General features: G+C 23.7%; 7 protein-coding genes across 7 annotated transcripts in view; 5 read left to right on the top strand and 2 right to left on the bottom strand.

Moving 5' to 3' along the window:
• Positions 1-1,290: 1,290 nt before the first annotated feature.
• On the top strand, positions 1,291-2,112 carry Phum_PHUM020240 (uncharacterized protein; the record flags this gene model as incomplete). The annotated part of the gene is made up of 4 exons (XM_002422830.1): positions 1,291-1,387; positions 1,477-1,601; positions 1,695-1,836; positions 1,946-2,112. 4 exons carry the CDS (start codon positions 1,291-1,293, stop codon positions 2,110-2,112), a joined length of 531 nt encoding a protein of 176 aa, XP_002422875.1.
• A 1,791-nt stretch (positions 2,113-3,903) lies between these two features.
• On the top strand, positions 3,904-7,704 carry Phum_PHUM020230 (sucrase-isomaltase, intestinal, putative; the record flags this gene model as incomplete). Its single annotated transcript, XM_002422829.1, has 14 exons — positions 3,904-4,365; positions 4,444-4,586; positions 4,706-4,877; positions 4,948-5,026; positions 5,116-5,284; positions 5,375-5,444; positions 5,569-5,932; positions 6,040-6,214; positions 6,292-6,422; positions 6,508-6,659; positions 6,739-6,887; positions 6,959-7,225; positions 7,311-7,399; positions 7,478-7,704. 14 exons carry the CDS (start codon positions 3,904-3,906, stop codon positions 7,702-7,704), a joined length of 2,649 nt encoding a protein of 882 aa, XP_002422874.1.
• Positions 7,705-8,251: 547 nt separating this feature from the next.
• Positions 8,252-9,796, top strand: Phum_PHUM020220 (glycerophosphoryl diester phosphodiesterase, putative; the record flags this gene model as incomplete). Its single annotated transcript, XM_002422828.1, has 5 exons — positions 8,252-8,578; positions 8,661-8,836; positions 8,912-9,110; positions 9,235-9,464; positions 9,664-9,796. 5 exons carry the CDS (start codon positions 8,252-8,254, stop codon positions 9,794-9,796), a joined length of 1,065 nt encoding a protein of 354 aa, XP_002422873.1.
• Positions 9,797-12,464: 2,668 nt separating this feature from the next.
• On the top strand, positions 12,465-13,579 carry Phum_PHUM020210 (Cathepsin J precursor, putative; the record flags this gene model as incomplete). The annotated part of the gene is made up of 5 exons (XM_002422827.1): positions 12,465-12,575; positions 12,651-12,784; positions 12,865-13,000; positions 13,092-13,237; positions 13,333-13,579. The coding sequence occupies 5 exons, from the start codon at positions 12,465-12,467 to the stop codon at positions 13,577-13,579; spliced, it is 774 nt and encodes a 257-aa protein (XP_002422872.1).
• A 486-nt stretch (positions 13,580-14,065) lies between these two features.
• On the top strand, positions 14,066-15,368 carry Phum_PHUM020200 (uncharacterized protein; the record flags this gene model as incomplete). Its single annotated transcript, XM_002422826.1, has 6 exons — positions 14,066-14,139; positions 14,228-14,463; positions 14,580-14,692; positions 14,741-14,879; positions 14,974-15,087; positions 15,271-15,368. The coding sequence occupies 6 exons, from the start codon at positions 14,066-14,068 to the stop codon at positions 15,366-15,368; spliced, it is 774 nt and encodes a 257-aa protein (XP_002422871.1).
• Positions 15,369-15,731: 363 nt separating this feature from the next.
• On the bottom strand, positions 15,732-17,224 carry Phum_PHUM020190 (uncharacterized protein; the record flags this gene model as incomplete). Its single annotated transcript, XM_002422825.1, has 6 exons — positions 15,732-15,908; positions 16,043-16,214; positions 16,376-16,566; positions 16,656-16,786; positions 16,877-16,991; positions 17,063-17,224. 6 exons carry the CDS (start codon positions 17,222-17,224, stop codon positions 15,732-15,734), a joined length of 948 nt encoding a protein of 315 aa, XP_002422870.1.
• A 406-nt stretch (positions 17,225-17,630) lies between these two features.
• Phum_PHUM020080 (leucine-rich transmembrane protein, putative) overlaps positions 17,631-18,456 on the bottom strand; it is a gene marked incomplete at both ends in the record, with an annotated part of 3,347 nt that continues 2,521 nt past the window's right edge. The window contains one exon of the mRNA XM_002422824.1: positions 17,631-17,734. Coding sequence (XP_002422869.1) covers positions 17,631-17,734 — 104 coding nt within the window. The remainder of the gene's footprint in view (positions 17,735-18,456) is intronic.

The following is an 18,456-nucleotide window of genomic DNA, read 5'->3' as shown; positions in this document are numbered from 1 at the left end:
CTGACTGCTTTTAATGATTGTCGAGCAGCTTCTTTTTTTTCTTCAATTTCAGCTTTTGTCTCTTTGTAAAAATGTAATACATATCTTGAATAAATTTATATACAATGTCAATAAAATCAAATTTTTAAAACAATAATTAAAAATAATTACCTATTTGCATCTCTTCCTGATTTGGAATTTTTTGAAAATGGTTGTATATTTAACTTAACGGTTTTTTCTTCTTCTTCATTATCAGATTCATCAGAATGCTTAGTTAAAAAAGGTACAACTGGTTTCTGTCCTAAAATTAATATACTCAATATTTAATAATTATATATTTGTCACTTACATAAAATTATTTTAAGAAACAAAATAAAGGTAAAGGTAGGTCTAGAATTTAAATATATATTTATTTTACAGTATGGTTTTAGAAAATTTTTTAAAAGTTATATTTTAGAAAAAAGCATTAAATTTAAAAAGCATACCTTTTTTAATTTGATTTTTAATTTTTTTTTCCTTTATTTGCTCTTTTTTAGCTTTTCCACTAAATGGACACTTTCTTCGTGGTGCCATATTTTTAATTATTAAAAATGAATAACTTTAAAAAAAATGTTTTTAGACTACTTTTAGTAAAATAGTTAACAAAATATAAAAGTTGGTAGTACTGAATTACCATGATTCTATTTATCTTTATTTTCACATTTAGTTTTTTTTTTAACGAGCTATTTATCATTATTTTATTTTTTTTAGATTATAAAATTATTTATTATTAAAAAATATTAATAATAATTATAATTTTAAAGTAAATTTATATAAATAATAAAAATGTAGTGAATTTAATAAAACAACATCAGTTTCAGAAGTTGGCAACACTGTTATTGTGTAAACCACGTCAGTTTTTGAACACGCTATTCTTTACTGTTTTGTCCATGACGTGGGCCTTGGATATTATTTTAAAATTTTTTCATTTATTAACAAAATATCAAGAATAAAGTTTGAATCGTTGTTCGTTATTTAAAAAACAATTCTTTTAACGTACTCATTTATTTATTTTTGCATCGTAAATTTTGAATTTATTTACCGGTTACATTATATCTGTAAGTCAAAAAAATTTTGCCGACTTCATATTTTTAAAAAAATTTTTTATGTATAACGTGGTGTATTAAATTCAATTTTTCTTAAGAAAAAAAATAATTTTTTAATATTGCACAACGATTGTTAAATTACTCAAAAGTTTTTTGTTTTTTCAAAGTTAACTTAAAAATAATTGATAATTTTTTTTTTTTTTTTTTTTTACTTTGATAGGTCACTATGATTCCGGATTTGAAGTATGTGATATACATAATAAGTGTAGTTTTAGTATTTGCTGTTAGTTCTGCAAATTCTTTAAAAAAAGAAGATTGTGAAGGTATAAATGAGTGTTGTGTAAAAAATTTTTAAATTTGATAATTTTTTCAAGTTTGTAATATTAATTTTTTATTTATTTTTATTTTTCAGTTTGTGTAACAGTATTAGAAAGATTTGCTAATTCTTTATCCGATGCTATTAAAAAAGACCATAAATTAATAGAAAAAGAATTCAAAGAACATTGCAAAAATGTTAAGTCTAAAGAAAATAGATTTGTAAGTTAAATATTATCACGATTTAGCAAATTATTTATAAGTAGTTTTAGTTAGCTCCCAACTCTTAATTTTAATTATCACTTTAACTTTTAGTGTTATTATCTTGGAGGGTTGGAAGAATCTGCGACTGGAATTTTAGGAGAAATGTCAAAGCCACTGTCATGGGGCATGCCTGCTCTTAAAGTTTGTGAAAAGCTTAAAAAAAAAGATAATCAAATATGTGAACTTAGATATGGTAATATAATTTGTTTCGAGAAAAAATTTTTTTTCGTTTTCGTATTGTTCGGTTTTGCATTGCAAATTACACATAAACTAATTTATATTATTAAATAAATAATTTTCAGATAAGGAAATTGACATAGGTTCAGTTGATCTTAAAAAACTAAAAGTAAGAGATTTAAAAAAAATATTATCAGATTGGGATGAAACATGCGAAGGATGCATTGAAAAAATTGATTTCATCAAAAGAATCGAAGAATTAAAACCTATTCATTATAAAACTGAACTATAAAAAAAGTAATATTAGGAACAATAACTGTTTGTTTTTTTTAAGAAAAAAATTATGGTTATTAAGTGCTTTATTTATTTAATTAATTCATTTTTCATATAATTTAACAGTTTAATTTTCTTTCCATAAAAAAAAAAAAAAAAATTTAATTTTTATTTTTTAAATGTTTGTTATTAATTATTATTATTATTATTTAATTATTTAGAAACTAATGAAATTAATTGTACCCTTATAATACATTGTAAAGCTTTTAAGCTTTATTTTGTTAGTAAGTGATTTATAGAAGCTATTTTTGAAATGAGGTGTAATTACAGTGTGAAAATTTTACGTGCACCAAAAATGAAAATGAATGGGAACTACATGGGAAATGACAACCTAAACATAATTTTATAATTTTTAAATTTTTGAAAGGTTCATACAACAAATTGAAAGCACAATTCAAAAAGTTTGCAGGTTGCTGTGATTTTAGTATGAAAGTGATTCGAAAAAAAAATTTAATTAAAATTTATAACAAATAATTATGAACAATATGATGTCACAATTGGTTTTTTAGGTTGCTAATGTGATAAATATTTTTTTGTTTACGTGAAAATTGGAAACAAAAATATATTTTATTAATATTTTTAATTTTTACCAAATATTGTGGATCACTTGCTTTCAAAAATTAAAAATTTTTCAGTATTGATATTTTGTTAAATTGCTTATTTCTTTTAACCTTTACCTGACCCATAAAACCGAGTTTCTTAAAATTTAAAGTAAGGAGAGTTATTATATATAAAGTTCAATTTTGCTAATAATGAACAAAGTGTTCTTTTTATACAATTTTTCTTTTTTTAATTTACTACTAATTTCATACAGCTTATTTTAATAAAATTAAGAAAAAAGAAAGTATATTTTATTTAAATGTGGCATTTGAAATCACAATTTAAAAAAATTTTTAACGAAAATCATTTTCAATAAATATATAATTAATTTAATACTAAATATACTTACAGTTTTTAAATATACAAAATAACAATTTAATAATTTTTATATTAAATTTTTAAAAAGTAAATTTAGAAAAGAAGAAAAAAAATCTCGTTTCCGGTTTAATAATTATCGAAATATATCGAAATATTAATACGTTTGGTATTGGTTAATAAAAAAAACGATATCGGAGGGCGGGTTAACTATATATATGACTAAAAATGATAAAGTTTGATCTGTTTTAAAACCGAAAAAATGAATTCATAGCAGTAGTTTGTTTATCACTATTAATATATTATAAGATATTATTTGCAATTCAGGTAATTCATATTAACTTATCATCTTGTGAAGGGTAACTATTAAATTACTAATTCTTTTAATTTAAACAAAATTTTATAAATTTTAAATTGTTTGGCAATTCTTTTAAAGTATACTTCATTATTAGTAATTTTTTATTTAAGCAATTGAATAAAGTTAATTTGAGTTTTTTTTTTTTTTTTTAAAAAAAGTAAAAATTATTAACTATTTTACTTTATTCCTGCTTTTTTAAGTTAGTATTTGTTTTGAAATAATTTTAAAATTACAAAAATTGTTTAATTATTTATTTTAAATTACTGTTTCAATTTATTGATAGTGTAAAAATTTTTTAAAACTTGCTTTTTTATAACTTTTGTTTATGCATTTCAGTTTTCTCTTATATTTAAAATTTTTTTCAGAGTAATCATGCCTAAAAGACAGGAATATGTATCTTTAGAATCTGCCAATTACATTATTAATTATAAATTTAATGCTAAAATTATTATTTATTGCTTACTCATAATTCAACTTATGGTTCTTATTCTCTGGGTTTCTACTCTGTTTGAAAATAAATCTAATAAGCAAAATGTACATTTATCAACTCTTGACAGAAGAGTACCAGAAATAAATCAAAAACTTATTTTCAATTCAAAAATTGATCAGTACAATAATAATAATAATTATATTTCTCAAATCTTAAACGAATGTTTTTTTACAAATGATAACGAGAAATTTGACTGTCATCCTGAACCGGATGCTAATGAAAAGGAATGTTTTAAAAGAGGCTGCTGTTGGAATACTAATGCAAAGCCTCCAATACCTAGTTGTTATTATCCCAAATCGTACAGCGGTTATGGAATTATAAACATTACTCAATCCAAAATAGGATTGACTGCTTTTTATTCGAGAAAATTTCCATCACCTTATTCTGATGATATTAAATTGTTGAGATTAGATGTTGTTTACTTAAATAATAATATTGTACATATTAAGGTATATTTCTTTTCATTTTACTCGTTATTATTTGTAATTTTTTTTTTTTTTTTCTTCAAACTAATTTTTTATTAACAGATAACTGATGCAAATTCAAATCGTTATGAGCCTCCCTATCCAGAAATACCGATAGTTTTTAAAAACAATGTTAAAAAATATTCAGTAAATGTTGTGCCTCTTGTTAATGGTTTCAAAGTTGTCAGAAACAATAATGATGTTTTGTAAGTAAATATAATAATTTATTTAGTTTGTTGACATTGAATTAAAATTTTGATTATATACATTTTGTTTATTTAAAATAAAAATTTTGTTATTATTGAATTTTTTTTAATTAAAACAGATTCGATAGTGAAAATTCTGGAAGTTTTATTTTTTCCGATCAATTTTTACAAATAAGTGGAAAAATAAATGGTAAAATTTATGGTCTTGGAGAACATCAAACTTCATTTCAATTAAATACTAATTGGACAAAATATACAATGTTTAATCATGATGGAATTCCAGTATCAAATGTGGGTGTTATTGCTGCCATTGGTATTTTACATCTATCCTATTTTTTTAAAATGTTTTGTTCTCTTTCAGACTAATTTATATGGAACTCATCCATTTTATTTGGTGCTTGAAAAAAGTGGAAAAAGTCATGGAGTTTTTTTCCACAATAGTAATGCAATGGGTAATTTAATTTTATACATAAAAAAAATAATTTTTTGTTTTGGAAAATTTAATTTTAAACTTAAATTTGTTTTGTAGAAGTAATACTACAGCCACTTCCAGCAGTAACATTTAGATCTATTGGTGGTATTTTTGATTTTTATTTTTTTCTGGGACCAACCCCTAGTGATGTTATTAAACAATATACGGATATAATTGGACGTCCTTTTTTTCCTCCATATTGGTCACTGGGATTTCATTTGTCTCGGTAAAAAAATAATTATTATCTAAACAAATATTGAAATTTTTGTTCAGTAAAATTATTTTCTCAAATTTCTTTAACAATTTATTTTTACAGGTTGGGCTACAAAAATACAGAAGAAATTCGTTCTGTTTGGAACAGAACAAAATTAGCCGATATACCATTTGTAAGTTGAAATTATTGTTTATCGTTAAACAAAAGTGACTAGTCGAGGAAATGCCGACTCATTTTTTTTTTTTTTTTATCAAATAAAAAAAGAAGATAAAATATCACTTTTAAAAACATTTTAGGATGTTCAGTGGCACGATATTGATTACATGGATAAAAGAAATGATTTTACCTACGATAAAAAAAATTATTTTAATTTGCCTGATTTCGTACAAGAGGTGCATCAGAATGGAATGCGTTACATCCCAATTTTAGATCCTGGGATTAGTGGATGCGAACCAAATGGCACATACCCTCCATACAATAACGGGTTACTGTATGACGCTTTTGTTAAAAACTACGACGGAAGCATATTTATCGGAAAAGTTTGGAATTCCAAATGCACAGTTTTTCCAGACTTTACCTCTTTTAAAACGACCGTATACTGGTCTGATGAAATAAAAAAACTTCATGACAAAATTCCCTTTGATGGACTTTGGATTGTTAGTTGTTTTTGTTATTTTTCTATTGATAAAGATACATTTTCTTTTTACATTAATAATTTTTTTTTTTCTTTAATTTTTAGGATATGAATGAGCCTAGTAATTTTTTAGATGGTAGTTTTAATGGTTGTCCAAATAATAAATGGGAACATCCGGTTTACGTTCCCAGCGTAAGCGGTGGTAAATTATACGACAAAACTATTTGTATGTCTGCCAGACATTATGCCGGATTACATTACAATCTTCATAATTTATACGGATTGACGGAAACTATAGCTACAAACAGGTGAATTTAATGTTTTCCAAAAAAAATTTTTTTTCCAAGTTTAATTTCTTCTTTTAAAATTATTTTCATTTAAATAGAGGTCTTAAACAATTAGGAAAACGTCCATTTATTATTTCTCGTTCAACATATCCAGGAAGTGGACAGTTTGGGGGTCACTGGAGTGGTGATGTCGTGTCCGATTGGCAATCAATGAAGGAAACCATTCCTAGTAAAGGATAATTTTATAATTAAACAAAAAAAGCTTTTTTGGAAATTATCATTGCTCGTAGTGAATTTTAATTAAAAATTTTCAGAATTACTATCTTTCAGCTTATTCGGTATACCGATGATGGGAGCCGATATATGTGGATTCAATGGAAACACGACGGCAGCACTTTGTCAACGTTGGAGTCAGTTGGGTGCTTTTTATCCATTTTCAAGAAATCATAATACGGATGATGCCATCGTAAGTGTTGACGTAAATCGCAATGTGATAATGTTCGGGTAATTGAAAAAAACCTGGTTGACTTTTTAATTTTCTTCAGGATCAGGATCCCGTTGCTTTGGGAGAAGAAAATGTCAAATCGACGAGAAAAGCTTTAATGATTCGTTATTCACTTTTGCCTTATCTTTACACATTATTTTTTAAAGCTCACACTCGAGGAGAAACCGTGGCGAGACCTTTACTTTTCGAGTAAATATTTATTTTAATCTTCGTTTAAAAAATTATTTACTTTAATAAATTAATCTTGTGTTTATTTATAGGTTTACAAACGATCCACGCACTCACGATTTGAATGAATCATTTTTATGGGGATGTTGTTTACTCGTAGTTCCCGTTTTACGAGAATATGCCACGACAGTTACAACTTACCTACCACGTGCGAGATGGTATAATTGGTATACCGAATTCGGTATCGAATCTAACGGAACAGAAACTGTGATATTTGCTCCTACGGACACCATACCTCTATTTATACGAGGGGGTTCCATTTTACCCACTCAAAAACCGGAAGTCACGACTTCGCTCAGGTTCTTTTTCCTTTTTTATTTCCGTTAAAATAATTTATTTATTTTATTAAAATGATTTTAAATTAATTTTTAACGATTTTCACAGTCGTTTGAACGATATCGAATTAATAGTTGCGTCTAATACTTCTTTACACGCTTACGGGACTCTATTTTGGGACGATGGAGAGAGTTTAGGTAGTAATTTTTTTAAAGATGAAGTTTAACATGTACGACCAACTTAATACGTAAAGATAAATTTTTTTTTTTTTTTAGATACAATCAAAAAATTTGAATATGGATTAGTAGATTTTATTTTAACTCCTCACAATTTGACGAGTAACATCATACATTGGGGTTACCGTTTAATTCCTCAGTTAGGATCCATAAAAATTCTTGGCTTTGTAAAACCGATAAAAAGTTTATTTTTTAATAAGGAAGAAGTTTCTTTCAAATGGAATAAAACGAGTTTGGTAAGAAAAAAACAAAATATTTTAAATTAAAACCGTCTATTGAATTTAAAAAAAAATCAATTTAATTAACTATTTTTTTTAGGTTTTAAAAGTTGAGAAAAAACATCCTTTGAATTCGCCATTTGTATTGTCTTGGAAAATGATCGGAGATTAATTATGAGAGATTTATTGAGATTATACTTTTAAATTTTTTTTTTATTAACGTAATAAAATTATATATTTTTATTTATAAAATTTCGTTATTTTTAATAAATATGTTATTAAACATAGATTTAAAAAAAAAAATTTTAATAAATTCTATCAGTGCGATTTTTTTTCTGTCTTTTTACTAACCGTTTTTACCCCATTTCCGGAATTTCGAGTATAAAATAATAATAATAATCGAATGCCGTAACTCTATCACTGTTAGTGATTAATTTACGGTTTAACAAAAACATCTTTAATCATGAAATTCATTAAACAAAGTTATGTTATTTAATCATTAATTTAAAAAAAAAAATCATTATCAGCGTGTAAAGTATATTTTTTTTTTTTTAAAAACGAAAATATTTTTAATTAAAACTGATCAATAGTTACAATGGCCGGTTTTGTAGAATTTTCAGTATATTTATCTTGCTTAGTTTTTTTAATTCATTTTTATTACATTTTTTTAATTGCTATTGGATTTTTCGGTCACATATTATTATTTTTATGCGTACCCTCCATTTTATTTGGAGTAATTTATAAATATAGAATTCCTAGGCCTGCTAATTCAGGTGTAATTAGTATATTTGGCGATGCTTGGGGAGCTTATAAATCATTACCTGATGATTTATTAGGTAAAGGAGATTATGAAATGAAAATTGTGGGGCATCGGGCTTGTGGGTTAGATGCCCCAGAAAATAGTTTATCATCACTTAAAAAGGTAAATCATTTTTTATTATTTTTAATTGAATAAAGTTTAAAAAAAAATTTTGTATTAAAAAAAAAAAAATTTTTTGTTTCAGGTTGCTAAAGAGGGAATGAAAGCCGTTGAATTTGATGTTTTGTTAACATCAGATAATATAGCAATTGTTTTTCACGATCATTCATTAATCAGAATGACAAATTGTGATAAATTGGTCGAAAAAACAGAGTACGAAGAAATTCAAAAACTTGATATTTCGGTTAATCATCCCTTTAGGTAAACTAAAGCTTTAAATTTTTTATTTATTAATCTCTGTATGTCTTATTTAAAAAAATTTTTTTTTTATTTTAGCAAAAACTTTCCAAAAGAAAAAATTCCAACCATAGATGAATTTATAAAATATTGTATTGACAATAATATAAGAATGTTTATCGATTTAAAAAGCAATTCGAAAAGTATTAAAGATAAAATTATTGAATTGTATAAGTGCCATCCTAGATTATATGAACTTGCAGTTGTGTCTACATTTAACCCCATTTTAATTTATAAGGTGAATTTTTAAAATTTAAATATTATTAATTTTTACTTAACGGAAAAAAAAAAAAAAATTACTGTAATAACACTTAATATAAACTTACTGTAAAACTAATAAACATTTTGATGAATTAAAACAGATTCGATCGGAGGATCCTAAAATTGCATGTTCTCTAGCTTGGAGACCTTATTATTATTCTCATGAAGAATTTAATGGAGAATTAGGTCCTACTAATCCTAGAACGACAAGTTTATTTTATTTAATTTTTTTAAGAATATTAAATTATGTTCACGAATGGGTATTATGGAAATTTGGGTACTACATATTGGGATTGTCTGCATTACTTCTTCATAAGGATATGATAACTTGGTAATGAATTTAACAATTAATTTAATAATAATAATAATAATAATAATAATAAAAGTTTTAATTTTATTAAAAAAAGGTTTTTGGAAATTACGAGAAAATATTAAACTTTTTATTAAATAATGAAAACTCTCGAGTGAAAAATTTTATTTTAATGAGCCTGTTTTTAAAAAAAAAAAAAAAAAAAAAATTTTGATTTCAGGGATGTTATAAGATATTGGACAAAAAGAGGAGTGAGAGTTATTGCTTGGACAGTAAATCTTCCAACGGAAAAACAATATTTTGAAAAAATATTTAAAATCACTTATTTAACAGATACATTAATAAACAGTTGACAATAAATAAATAAATATTTATTAATATTTTTCTTTAAATTGTTGTAAGTTTTTATTACAACGTACATACTAAAAAAAAAAAATATATATATATATTTTATAAAACTTGATGATTTATATATTTTGACTTGGCTTAATTAATAATAATAATAGTAATAATAATTTTAATTAAATTGCATTTACTAATATGAAAAATAATTATAAAAAAAAAAATTGGGTGTTACGTGAAAAGAATTAATAATTGCAAAATTAATTTGGATTTGTTTCGGTATACATAAATTCATATCAAAAAAATTTTTCTAACAAATTATTAACGAGCTTTTTATCAACTGAATTAAATAATATATGTAAATATTTCAAATCATTTTCGAAAGTACAAAAAAAAAAAAAAAAATTTATTTTTATAGTACAAAATAGTAGAGTCATCTTTAAATTTTTTTTTTTTTTTATTTAAAAGCCACAACGAATTAAATTAATATCAAAATTAAAAAAAAAAAAATTTATAATCAAATTATAAAAAAGAATATTTATTCTTTTTTTCTTTTTAATGAAATTTTAAAATTAAATATTATTATTATTATTATTATGCGTTAATGCCAACGCATTTTTATTTTTATATTTTATTGACGCATTTTTATTATTAATTTAGTCGTTGTAAAAAAATAAAAAAAAGCCTTTCATTTCTATTATTATTATTATTATTATTATTAAAACGATGTAAATTTATTTTTAGTTAGCATTTTTTTTTTTTTTTTATTACGATTTTATTATTTATGTCGATCAAAACAAATTTAAAAAAAAAAAAAAATACAATCGAAATTTAATTCATTCATTCAAAACAAAACAAAAAAAAAACTTGTGTGTGTCGAATTTTTTTATATAAAAAATTTATTTTTAACTTTTTTAAAATAAAAATTATTAATATATATATTTTTATATATTCCACGTGTTTATTATTATTATTATTATTTTATTTAAAATAGGACACGATAATATTGAAATAGTAAAAAAAAAAAAAATTCTAGAAAAAAATATTTTACATAAAATTAATTTTTTTATATTCTTTAGATATCCTTTTTATGTCATTATAAAAAGGGGGGAATTTTTATTTATTTATTTATTTTTAATAAATAAAATTATTTATTTATGTATCATGATAAATATGAATATTTTTTATAATGAATTTGTATGTATTCCATTTTCAAATTGTTTTTTTTTAAATTTAATCAAATGTATTTTTTTTTGAATTATTTGTTAATCATGAAGCCTTATTAATAATTTTATTATTATTATTATTATTATTAATAAGGAAAATATTTATTAATTGATTAAAAAATAAATAAACAATGTTTAATAAAATGTCAAAAATATTTAAAGGAAACATATTAAGCATTATATATTAAAATAATTACCATTTATGTAAAACAAATAATTTACATTTTATTTTTGAACAAAAAAAAAAAAAAAATAAAGTAAAATTGTAGTAAATATTATAATAAATGAGAATCCATTTTTTTATTATTATTATTATTAAAATTGGGTCAATAGCCATAGTAAGAAGAAGAAGAAGGTCTATAGGAAACGATGCGTTTGCAAGAAAGGTAAAAAAAAAAAAAAAAAAATAATTTTTGACAAAGTCAGCAATATTACCTAATTAAGGTAATCAAATCAATTGGGTACAAAAAAACATTTAAAAAAAAAAAAAAAATTTTAATTTAATTTAGTTTTATTTATTCAGTTAAATATTATATAAATTTATATTTAATTATTATAATTTGTAATTTTTTTAAATTTGAATATGTTTTTAACGGTTTTATTTATTTTAATTATATCAAAATTTTGTTACATTTCAAACGAATATTTGGATGATAAATATTTAAACACGGTAAATATTATTTATTTAAAATAACGGTCAATCGTATGCAAAATTTTTTTTTATGTTATAATTTCAAATAATTTATTTTAATCGCATAATTTGTTTTTATAAAATGTGTACTATGACGTAAAGCCATAGTATCAGATGGAATTTCAAAAAATAACGGTTTTTTTTTTTAAATGAATACTCATGCAAGATGTTGTAATTGCGATGTAATTTTCTTTTTTTTTTTTATTATTAATATTTATATAAAATTAGTTTTATTCCGATGATAATAATATTCATTCGACGAACGAAAATGATAACGAACGTAATTTAAGAAGTTTAAAAGTATTGATGAAAAATAGTTCCATACACGAACCTCCAGGACATCATGAAATAATTGCTGGAATACATTTGGCAGCACCCATAACTGAATACTTAACGGAACTTCATCAATTTTGGGATCCTTTTAAGGTTTTTTTTTTTATTTTATTTTATTTGAAGTTTATTTTATTCATTTTTATAAAATTTAATAATCGAATTTTTTGTAATTATTATTTAACAGGAAGCACATAATAAACTTTATCACAAAAGCAAAGATGGTAAAAGGAAAAAACAATGGATTGAAAATTTAATAAGAGTTCATCAGCATAATGAAAAAACGAGGGAAAATAGTCGCGGGTTTTATTTGAGAGCCAATCATTTGTCGGATTTGGTAAGTGTAACGTTTAACGGATTTTTGACATTTTAAATTTTGTAAATAATAATTATAATTTTTTATTTTAGAGCATACGAGAATATATACGAAGAATGTTAAGAGCTACAAGAAGTGAAAGAGATTCTTCGCCACCTAAACCAACAGCAACAGCAACAGCAGCAACAGGACGTTACGTAAAAAGACAACTTAATATTCCAGAAGAGGTAATTAGAATTTTTTATTCCTTTTTTTTTTTTTTTTTAATCATTTACATTAAACATGTCGGTTAATTTTAACAGTGGAATTGGTTAGAACAAGGATTTTTTACACCATCTTGGGATCAACAAAATTGTGGATCTTGTTATGCATTTAGCATAGCCTCAAGTGCTCAGGGTCAATTTTTTAGAAAAACTGGAAAATTACGTGATTTGAGGTTATTTTAACGTAAAAAAAAGAATTTTTATACACTCCATTGAATTTTTCATTAAATAATTAAACGAGTTAATGTTTTAGCGTTCAACAAATTGTCGATTGCAGTGTTACAAATGGTAATTTAGGATGTTATGGAGGTTCTTTAAGAAATTCATTGAAATATTGCATGAAAGTTGGAGGTTTAATGTCAGCAAATGAATATCCATATTCAGCAAGGGTGAAATAAAAATTAAAAAATATTTGAATTGTTTGTTATTATTTTATTATTGTAAACATTCATGTACCTGATTGTTTGTGTTGAATTGTAGCAAAAAATATGTAAATATCGACCGTGGAACAGATCAGTAAACGTAACTTCTTATGTAATATTACCCGAATACGATGAAGAAGCAATACAAGAAGCTGTTGCCACAGTGGGACCCGTTGCTTGTTCGGTAGATGCTAGTCCTTACACGTTTCAATTATACCAGTAATTTTTATAATTTATTATAAAATTAATAATTTTCTTCATGACAAAAAAATTAATTTTTTTTCTCGTTTTTTTTTCAGTCGAGGAATATACGATGATCCAAATTGTTCACATACAAAAGTAAATCATGCAATGCTTATTGTCGGATATACAAAAGATGCTTGGATATTAAAAAATTGGTGGGGAGAACATTGGGGTATCGATGGATATATGTTTCTTAAAAAGGGTGTAAATCAATGTGCCATTGCTAAATATGCTGGTTATCCTGTTGTTGATCAACCGCCATTTTCCCCTTCGGGAGAATTTCCACCTCCTCCTACTTTTTAAAATTTATTATTTTTTTTTTTTTTCTTTTTTTGTATCCGGTTTTAATTTTCATCTGAGATTAACGTGGATAAAAAATAGAAAAAAAAAAAAATCTTTTTTTTTGTGGAAGATTTCCAAGCAAAAATCTCTTAATTAATTTTTGCATTATTTATAAAACGTTATTTTTAAAGCTTTAATTTTTTTTTAAAAATTATTTATTTATATTAAAAAATTTTATTAAATGTCAACAAATATTTTTTTTTATTTTAAATAATCTTCTGATTCAATATTTCCTAATTTTGAAAATTAAACTGAAAAACTTACTTTTAAATTAATTGTCATTAAAAATGAATAATAAATTTAGTTAGAAATGAATTTTTTTTAATGGTCGCCATGGGGAAAATTTTTAAGTTTTGTCGATTATTAACTTTTGTCGCAGATATTAATAGTTTTAATATATTTATATTAATAAAATAAAATGATGATTATTAATTAATTTTAAGTATAATGCCGTTTGTTGATTTAGTTTCAAACGAAAGGGAATCATTTTTAAAACAAATAACCGGTTGTCACATACCTGGGTGAGTTAGTTTGTTAAATATTTCTTACTTTTTCGATGACCTAATTTTTTTTTTTGACGGTAAATTTTTTATAAATTGAGATTATTAGTTACACAGGGCATTGTCCTACATTAAAATTTCGTTTTGGTAAAAGATATGGTGCAATTACAAATGAAGTCATTGATGAATTTAGAAATATTTCATTGGGAAGATTTGTTAAACCTTATAAAATAGGACAACCGTGGGCAACGGCTTTTACAAATGTTGTCAATGAAAAAGGAGAAGAATTAGATCCTATAATATTTACCAATCAACCACAAAGATCTTTCATAACAGGTTACACAGGTATTCTTCATTATAACAAAAAGGAGGTTTTACATTGAAAAAATTTAATAAATGATGTCAAAGGTTACATAAAAATTTAAATTTTTTTTTTTTTTTTCAATATATATATATTTAAGGTTTTATACCTGGAATAAATTTTGAATATGGTATGCCATTTAGTAATGCAGCTAATAAAAGTGTTTTTAAATTTATACAAAGACTACAAAATGAGGATAATAAAAGACAACAGGTATTGTAAAATCCAACAGGCATTTTTTTATAAAAAATTGATAAAAAGTATTCAGGAACATTTTTATTACTCTTACAGGATAAGGTACTTTTTGAAAAAACAATACCTAAAGTATGTTGCGTACGAAATAGAGATGAAATATCAAAATTAATAGAAAAAAATTCTAGAGCATTTTACAAAACTTATGGTAAAATCAATAAACTTCACCTGTGTCACATAACAAACCTCCTGAAAATCATAATAAATTTTTTTTTTTTTTAAAAAACAATTATTTACTTTAGTACCACCGGTAACTTCTGAATTACCACCCATAGCTGGTTACACTGGTCACATACCAGGAATAAAAGGAAATGAAGCATCGCTGAGTCAAAGGTTTCATTCGGCAGCAAAAGCAGGTAAGATTTTTTTTTATAGTTATAAATTTAAATAAAAAATTTTTCTATTTTTCTTAATGGTAAAACACTTTTCTTTTTGTTATAATACAAATATTTAAATTTATTTTAACGTTAAAACTCACAAAAAAAAAAACCATTAATTTAATTTTTATAAGATTAAATACATTTAAAAAATTATCACAGGACTTGCTATGCTACAAGAAGAAAGAAATAGACGTTATCATTTGGAAAAAGCCAAACAAGCAGTCGCTGATGCTATTGTATACCCTCGTTCTATTTAACAACAAAAGGAATCATTTTTTTCTTTTTCCATAAAAAAAAAAATTTATAATAATAATAATAATAATAAATTTGTAAAATAAATTCTAATATTTTTTCATCAACAGTCTGAATTATAAAAAAAAAATAAAATAAACATAAAAATTTTAAAATTTTAAAAAAAAGAAAAAAGAAGGGAGAAAAAAAAAATTTCATTTTTTTTATATTTAACTAACGACTAACTAATTTAAAGAAAATCTTTTGTTAAATATATATATATTTTTATTTACTTATTTACAATGTGTCAGCAGTTGAGGGGGAATGATGGTAATGGTTTTATCCCTTTTTTTTTTTTTTCATATATTATTTACACCACTGCTCCAATATTATGAATTTCCAGTTTCGACAATAATGTCTTGTCTGGCAGTAGGTCTTGTAGGAGTAGAATTAGGAGAAGAAGCAGTTGGAAAATCTAATATTTTTCTCTTGCACTGTCGAATATAATGTTGCTGTTTGTAATATAATTTTAATATTCCTTTAATTGTAAGAAAAGCGATTCCACCCTATTCGAAAAATAGATAAATAAATAATTAAATTATTTAAAAATGCATGAGTGTACACTTACAAATTTTTAAAATTAACTATTTGTTAATTTTTCTCCCTAAATAAATTGTTAAAATGTTTAATTTAAACTTACTAAAAACGTTCGTTGAACGTTTGATTGAACTGATCGAAATAATAAACCCCCGGTAATTGTAGCCATTGTAGGAAGTATAAGGGCTGAACATAAAACTCTTGTTGCTGATATTGGATCATTTAGGGGTGGCACAGCTGCAGGGCTTTGACCATTGTTTTCAACAGAGTACCACCTATAATTTAAATAATTTGCAACTTATAATTTTTTATTGAAGGTATTTAAACATGTGATGTTAGCATACAATATAATAATAATAATAATAATAATGAAATGAATGTGAGTGTGGTAAAGGGTGATGACTCCATCCAAGGAGATGATATATTAATTACTCACGTTAAAAAAGGTAGAATATACTTAAGTACTGGAACTTTCCTTGCATTTCTTCTTAAAAATGTTAAAGCTGTATCTTCCCAATTAATTAATTTGCTTAATATTAAGGCAACTGGTATGATAGGAAGCCCTACTAAAAGCATCAAAGGATCTGCATTTTCCATAAGGTCTAACCCATTTTCTTGACCCATGATCTTTGGGGGGGGAAAAAAAAAAGGAAAATTAAATTAAATATTAAATTTTATATTATTATTATTTTTTTTTCATTCGAAAATATATTTACCTGCATAACAGTTATTGCTCCATAACTAACTGCAACCCAATATATTGAACCAACAACTACTCCTGCAGCAATTATCGGACATACTTTAAAAACGACTGCATTGAATGAATCTAATATCACAATTAGTGGACCTAATTAATATATATGAAAAGAATCATAAATAAATAAATTGTAATAAGTAAGTGATTAAAAAGTACACATGTTTAAATTATGAACTTTACCCATTTTCGGATAAACAATTATATATTCTGTATTACACTGAGGACAAGAGACTTTTCCAGAATAATTCCCTTTTTGCTTTTCATCTACCCACCTTTGCAAGCATAACTGATGAACCTTTAAATCCACAGGTAAAATTATTATAAATGTAAAAAAATAAAACATTAAATAAGGGGCAAAATATTTACCCATTTAGCTGTTCCTTTGCATTTGCAAGGCCTGACCCATAAAGCATTAGGGTCATCAGTTTCTGTACTAAAACACACCCAACATTGTTTAGCATCTTCTTCTTGTCTAATTGGTATTTGGGTTTCTAAAATTTGAGGATCGTTCCTATTAGAACTCCCCATTTTGTAGCTTTAAAAAAATTTTTTTTTTTTTTTGTTTATATCTGTAACATGATAAAGCCTTATTACGACGATTAAACTATCGTAATTCAAAAACGGATGAATAATTATAAAATTACTAATTAGTTTTCTGCAAGTATATTTTTTATACAATTTATCAAACAATAAGTCCAAATATATTTTTATTTTTTATGTCTTTAAAAAAATTAAAACAAAACTTTAAACTAAATACAATAATACATATCATAAGTAAACTTTGCATAGATCTTTCTTTTAAAACGCATTAAATTATGTATCTTTACAGACAAACAATACATACATCAAAATATTAAATGAAATAACGTTTGGGTCTTGGATTTTTAAACCTAAGTACCTTATTAACAAAGTTTTTTTCCCATATTGCTTTCGACTAGAACCGAATCATTATCCCTGCGGTAATGTATAATATTTTTGCAACATTAATTATCCAGTAAATATCTTGCAAAAAGTTTTTGGCAGGGTTGCCGTATCGACCTATCGTTAGTTCCACTTACAACATATAAAAAATCAATTCACATCCGCCATTTCGATATTGAGTTAGTAATAATAATGGCGAACGTTTAAAATATAATAATTAATTTTGTCAATTCGATTTTTGTTGAAAAGAGGGAAATTAATTGATTTAATAAAATAAAAAACATTGCTCGTGTTAATTAAATTTTAAACTGTTTTTTGTTTTTAATAATAAAAGTTTTAAAAAATTAACATAAAAATACGTTTTACAAATAACAATTTTATTATCTTATCCTATATTACGGTGAATGTGAAGGAAGAAGCTTTTTTTTTTTTTTTTTTTTTGTTTTTTATTTTAATTTATAAGTTATAATAAATTTTTACGCCTGTTTTATTCAATATATATATTTAGATTAATTAATTAATATTCTACGTAGTCAGTTTTGCCAAATATGGCACTTTTAAAAAAATATTCTAATACTTTTATCGTAAAATGGACATTTGATAGTTAAACATGATTACATAAGTTCATTTATTTTTTTTTTTTAAAAAAATTTCTTATTAAAATACCATTTTACTAAAAATAAAAAAAAATTTTTTTTTTTACTTTTTTTTCCCAATTATTTCACATAAATGAAATTTATATATATATGTGTGTGTAAGTATAATTATAAATTTATTAATTATTCCTTTCTTTCTTGATTATTTTGATTGTTATTATTAACATTATCTTCAACTACTGA

Source organism: Pediculus humanus, genomic scaffold (assembly GCF_000006295.1).
Source record: "Pediculus humanus corporis 1103172107373 genomic scaffold, whole genome shotgun sequence".
Taxonomy (NCBI): Eukaryota; Metazoa; Arthropoda; class Insecta; order Psocodea; family Pediculidae; genus Pediculus; species Pediculus humanus.
The sequence above is the reverse complement of the archived record's forward strand: the minus strand, read 5'-3'. Positions and strand labels throughout refer to the sequence as shown.